This window comes from Numida meleagris, chromosome 3 (assembly GCF_002078875.1).
Source record: "Numida meleagris isolate 19003 breed g44 Domestic line chromosome 3, NumMel1.0, whole genome shotgun sequence".
Lineage (NCBI taxonomy): Eukaryota > Metazoa > Chordata > Aves > Galliformes > Numididae > Numida > Numida meleagris.
Genome location: NC_034411.1, coordinates 108,536,273 through 108,542,529, shown reverse-complemented (window position 1 = coordinate 108,542,529; position 6,257 = coordinate 108,536,273). Strand labels below are relative to the sequence as shown.

The 6,257-nt window shown below is 50.7% G+C and overlaps 2 protein-coding genes across 2 annotated transcripts in view; one reads left to right on the top strand and one right to left on the bottom strand.

The window, feature by feature from the left end:
- The window catches only part of XKR5 (XK related 5), a 5,899-nt gene extending 4,572 nt beyond the window's left edge, over positions 1-1,327 (bottom strand). Inside the window, exons 1-2 of the mRNA XM_021392974.1 lie at positions 966-1,327; positions 352-535 (exon numbers count right to left, since the gene is read on the bottom strand). Of these exons, the coding sequence (XP_021248649.1) occupies positions 352-535; positions 966-1,023 (242 nt within the window). The 5' untranslated portion in view covers positions 1,024-1,327. The remainder of the gene's footprint in view (positions 1-351; positions 536-965) is intronic.
- DEFB1 (defensin beta 1) lies at positions 2,184-3,804 on the top strand. Its single transcript, XM_021392577.1, has 2 exons — positions 2,184-2,505; positions 2,860-3,804. The coding sequence occupies exons 1-2, from the start codon at positions 2,436-2,438 to the stop codon at positions 2,982-2,984; spliced, it is 195 nt and encodes a 64-aa protein (XP_021248252.1). The 5' UTR covers positions 2,184-2,435; the 3' UTR covers positions 2,985-3,804.

Below are 6,257 nucleotides of genomic sequence, written 5' to 3'. Positions count from 1 at the left end.
ATGGCATGGGATGAGATGGAGTGGCATGGGATTGGTTAGGATGAGCTGGCATGGGATGGCATGGTATGAAATGGCATAGGATGGCGTAGGATGGGAAGGGTTGGAATGGGATGAGATTGCATGGCATGGGATTGGACAAGATATCAAGGCATGTGTTGTGATAGCATGGGATGGGATGTCATGACATGACATTCTGTCCATGACATAGGACAGAATGGCAATGCATTTGTTGGGATGGCATGGGATGGGATTATATGGAATGGCATGGGATGAGATGGCATGGGATGGGATGTCCACACCATTTTGGGCAGGTTTAGGGAGGCTGGATGGACTGTGGGGTGCATCTCTCACCGCTTCCAGAGGCCAAACTGTAGGATGTGGAGGACCAGGACCCTGCAGCCCAGAGGGTGTCCATCTGCCTTCAACCAGAGGATGCTGAGGAGCTGAGCCACATAGCCAGGTACCAGGCAGGCGATGGTCCCCCCAAAACAGCCCAGCTGTCCATGGGAAAGATAATGGATGATGGTGCAAAGCCCTGGAAAATAAGAGAGAGGAACTGCTGTGGATGCCACACTCACCTAAAAGACGCTACCCACAACTTCCCCAAAAGTTCACAGCCTGTGTCCCACTCTTATCTTGGGCTGCCGGCTCCTTGGGGCTTGTCAGCAGCAGCGCACCCGTCACCACCCAGGGACACGGCTAAAGGCGGGTTCAGATAAAGTGTGACCAGCTTCAAATTCAAAAAAAAAATTCAAAATTTTCAGTGGTTTTTTTTTTTTTAGAAGAATACAGCTAGAAGCTGCGTGGATCCCGAAAGCCCTCGTTTAGGGAGTAGAGGAGGGGCAAGCAGAGGGGTCCAGGCTAGGGGTGATGCGAGCATGGGGGCATAGCTCTCTCTCTCTTCTCCCCGCGCATCTCCCGCGCAACTCCCACGCAACTCCCGCGCACGCTGCGCGCTCACTCACTCGCTCCGCGCTCCGCCACCAGCAGCGCCAGGCAGAGCCCCGGGCAGACCCCGCGCATCCTGCGCGCGGCATGAGGAGGAGGAGGAGGAAGAAGAAGAGGAGGAAGAGGAGGAGGAAACACGGGAGCACCTCCCCAGATGCCTCCCCCCCGCCCCGCCGCGGGGTTGTTACGTCACGCTGCTTGCTTCACGCGGGCTTTTTGGGGCCCCGCGTGGACCATGGGGATGGTTCGCACATCCGGACGTCCCCTGTTGTCCCCGCAGGACTGGGCGCTAGGTGGCAGCCGGGGCACGGCGTGCGGTGCAGCCATAGATTAATTGTGTCGTTTTCCTCCCCTCCGTCAGAAGAGAGGACTGGTAATCAAGTCCTAATAGCGTCCACAGATTTGTGAGCGCTTTTGGAAAATCACGTGGAGTGCTCCCAAAGCTCAGCAGATCCACTGGGCTGTCAGGAGTTATCCCATGCCATGCCATGCCATGCCATGCCATGCCATGCCATGCCATCCCGTGCCATGCCATCCCGTGCCATGCCATGCCATCCCATGCCATGCCATCCCATGCCATGCCATCCCATGCCATGCCATGCCATGCCATGCCATCCCATCCCATGCCATGCCATCCCATGCCATGCCATGCCATGCCATGCCATCCCATCCCATGCCATGCCATCCCATGCCATGCCATGCCATGCCATCCCATGCCATCCCATGCCATCCCATGCCATCCCATGCCATGCCATGCCATGCCATGCCATCCCATCCCATCCCATCCCATCCCATCCCATCCTCTAACTCAGTTTTCAGAGTTCTCTACAGATCGTCAGTGCATGATGCCTGTCTCCCTGTGCTCTATTTCTCCCTCTTGATACTTGCATGTGAACACTGACCCAAACCTGTGTGCTCAGGGATGTGCTGCTGTCTGGGTAGCCAAGCTACTCTCTTTGATTTTAGAAGGAGTTCCACCGGGATCTCTGTCTCCCATGCTGATTTTTAGCAGCCATGGAAGAAATTTGCATCCTCTGATGCTTGCATTTAAGCCATTGAATAAAAAAGTGGTGCACAGCCTATAGCCTATTTTTCCTCTCATTCTGCTTCAAAGCCACTCACATCTCCAGTGAAGCTAAATACAGACAATGGTGAAATCACCTCTGCACATGGCATGGCATGGGATGGGATGGGATGGGATGGGATGGGATGGGATGACATGGGATGGCATGGGATGGGATGGGATGGGATGGGATGGTGTGGCATGGGATGTCTGCCCCATTTTTTGCAGGCTTATGGGGGCGGGTCTGGGTCATTTTGTCTGGCTATATATCCACACAGGAATTGTAATTAGAGGTTACAACACAAATCCTTTAAACATGTCATTTATAGGATTGCTAAATCCCTGGTGATCATATTCAACAAAACCTTATAAAGAGAGGTTCATTCCTTCCTCTTGGTCTCGGCAGCTTCAGGGTGACACGACAATGTCAGCCAAAGCCATGAGCATACTCCTCCTGCTTCTTGTTCTCCTTGTGGTGTCCCAGGCTGCTCCAGGTAAGAGTAAATATAATCTAAGGTCATTTTTATGTTTGGGAAACAAGGAATCATTCTGTAAATGAAGAACAAATTCGCGACACGTGTGCTGCTGATGTGATGTTTGGTGCTGGATCTGGTAGAAGAGTGTTGAGTGGGCAAACTCCAGGTGGCACGTTCAGGGCTAGGGGGGAGAACATCACAATCTGCAACTCGTGAATGCTTTTAGACGTCGCAGCAGAACTCAACAGTGGGTTGACATTCCTCTTGTTGAACAGACCTGCGCTACCTGCAGGCTGGTAGCATGGGGACCGGCTTTCTTCACACGTGGAAGTCCAAAGGAAGAGTCTCACAGGTTCTTTCCCTCCATTCCAGAGTCGGACACTGTCACATGTCGGAAGATGAAGGGCAAGTGTTCATTTTTCCTGTGTCCTTTCTTCAAGAGATCCGCTGGTACCTGCTACAATGGACTGGCAAAGTGCTGCAGACACTTCTGGTGACATTCCACGGTCTGTGTTGGGCTGGCAGCCTTGATAGTGTCATTAGCAGTGACAGCAGTAGTGTAGCATCGTCCTTCCCTACGTGGCCGTGCTGTTGTTTGGGGTGCTGCTATCTCTGGAGCTGGGGGAAGGCACTTTGGCAGGAAGCTCCACATCTGCTTTTTGCCCATGGATCCATACCTGGGGAATCACTGCACTCCCCTTCCCCTGGATGCTGCCCTCCGCAGTCACCAAGGCGGGGTTGAGCTGTGTGCCTGAAACAGGACAACTCCTCTCTTTTCCAAAGATGTCTCTTGGTTGGAATCGAGTAGATTTCCTCCTTGTGTCAGGGGCAGAGTGCCACGTGTCCCATGTGATGCTGAGGTACCCCAGCAGACCTCGCACACCCAATATAGGCTTTCCTGTGACAGCTGCCCACAGAGCCTCAAGGGCCACATCATAGTTAGGAGGCTCACGTCTATTAACCTGCCCATCATGCAGTATATTCTGAACAGATGGGTGAATGTGAGCTATCACCCTCATTTTCCTTTCTTCACTGTCGGATCTCTCTTCCTTTAGACCCTAAATTTCCTCACATCCCCTTTTAAACATCCCGGATGAAGGCTTTTGTCTTCCACCTGTCTCATCCTATATCCTGGCCGACTCCCACCTGCCCCCTGTTGTGACCCAGCTGGACACTGAAGTCTTCTGCTCTCTCACAGACTCAAAAATATCTCAGCCTTACAGAGTGGAAGTGATTTGTGCTCTTTTTCTCTTCCGTAACCTGTATTCAAAGAGTCTAACTTGCAAATTATTTGATTTGTGTAAATATCTAATAAAGCATGGGTAATAACACAAGGCTTTTTAAACAATTAATTGGTGAGGTATGTTTTGATCCCTCTGGTTTCTGAGGTCTAAGGCCTGTGGTGGAAGCTGAGGGGAGCTGTGGGGAATGATGTGGGGTTGGGATGTGCTATTGGGATTGGTATTGGGATGCGCTACTGGGTTGCAGTACTGGGTTGCAGTATTGGGATGCACTATTAACCCTGCCCACAGCGTGGGGGTTGGAACTAGGTGATCTTTGAGGTCCCTTCCAACCCAAGCCATTCTGTGATCCTATGATTCTGTGATACCCAGCCACAACTCATGGGCACCCACAAAACTTGGGGAAGGTTTCCTAGGTCATGCCTTACCCAGGCCCACATCAGGGGGGGCTTTGGTTAACTCTGAGTTTGGAGAGTTTGAGTATATTCAGCCTAGAATAAACACGCATTGCACTTGGCATTATTGTATAGCACGTTGCCACAACCAAAGAAATAATCATTAATAATAATCAGGTTCTCTGAACCCAAAGGTGCCACTTGAACCTTAATTACTCCTTCCATCCAGGCACTGGAAAGTCCTTTGTGCTCATGAACTGGGCCTTGCACCGCCCGTAGGAGGCACCTAAGCAAACACAAAGTTCCTGCTGTTCTGATTAAGCCACGCTCTTCCACCCAGGATTAAGGTTAACTCCTTTCGTTCAGGAAGAAGAAATAATTATAGCCAAAAAGCAGGAATTTGGTAGGGTGCCAAAAAGCAGTGGTGACTCTCACGGGGCTGGTTTTCAGGAATAGCTGTGAGTGAGACTCCGCTGTGGTTGTATAACCATTGTAATTAGGAAATCAAGGGCCTCAAAGGGAATGCAAAAATCTCTGCTTGTCATGAATGGATGAAGAAACTGGGGAATGAACTGGGGACCGCACCCCAGCAATGTGAGTTGCTACATCGTGGCTGTGATGGGGCAGGTATGGAACAATCTCTTTTTTCACAAAACTCAGGTGGATTCCCCTCGTTGGAATGTTGGATGCTGTAAGATTTGGGCTATACTGAACGGGAAACGCCTTCATCATTTGAAAAATGTAACCTGGGGCTTGGCGAGATGGGGGGCATGGAGGTACCAGGAGAACAACAGTGAGCATCAAAGCCAACTGCACAACCATGTGTCCCCAATAGGGACACATAGGACAGGAGGTGACAGAGGCAAAGGGAGCCTACAGATGGGATGTCACACGGGCCCAGCTGGCCCTCACCTGCTGAGCCACCCCAGTGCGCTGCTACACACCCAAATATTTGTCAACACCTGAGTGGGAGGTTTGAGCAACCGTCCCTCCCCGATGGACCCAAAGAATGGGTCACCCCTGCTGCATGATGCTCAGAGCAGTTGTGAGGGGTGGCTGAGGATATCGGGTGGGTGCAGAGATTGTATTGTTGATGCAAAAAGCTGATTTTGGAAGAATTTGTCCTGGCACCTCCAGGGAAAGTTTCTTCTGGATTTGGTGCAAAGGAGCTAATGCAGAAGCTGTTTGTTGGAGAGCTTCTCTGTAACAACAACCACAGTACAACTAGCTCTAACTGCACGATGAAATTGTAGGTATTTGACACGTGAATATTTGGTCTCAAAAAAAGAAAAGCAAAAACGAGTGCAGAAAAGCACCAAAAGGAGCAGCCCAGAGGAGCAGGCAGACTGTAAGCTGTTAAAAAAAGGCTGCGCTAGAGATCTCGGTAAAATATTTGCTTTGACTCAAAAAGAAAACAAAGAGGTCTAAGAAAAATCCCCGCAGAGCATGAAAGGCAGGGAGGGGGGGCTTGCACAGAGAAGGGCTCGGCGGTGAGCGAAGGGCTGACGAAGAACAGTAACTCTCATAGAATGTGGCAGGTCTGATTCAAATAGGAGTGAAAGAGGCCTAGAAAGGAGGGTGAAGATCCTCTTACAGCAGATCCCTGGGGGAGAAGTAGAAATCTCTGTGAACACGTGGAAAGTGTGGGGGATGGGCATGATGGGGAAGGTGTAGGAGGGTGCTCAGGGGCATGTGTTTGTCCCTGGCAAGGTAATGCTCCAGGCCAGGCTCTGGGCACCCATCGAGCTGTAGGTGTCCCTGTTCACTGCAGGGAGTTGCACTGGATGGCCTTCAAGGGTCCCTTCCAACTCAAACCATTCTATGATAATAAAATTGCTGGGCATGGGTAGTGAACTTGTGGCTCAGAAAGCTGTCGTCACATTCACAGACAACATGTTTGTAATTGGCAATTCTACCCAAGGGGCACAATGGGAAATCTTACCCAGTGTATGGAGGCATGGACTGGATTACTGTATTTCATTTTACGGTGACCTATTTCTTTGTAAAGAATTCAAAGAAAGGCAATGAAAATAGATGGAGACCCTGCTTCCCCATTAGAAAGTTGTGGGGAAATATTGGCTGTAGGTGAGCAGCTGAACTGGATGATCTTGGAGGTCTTTTCCAATCATGGTGA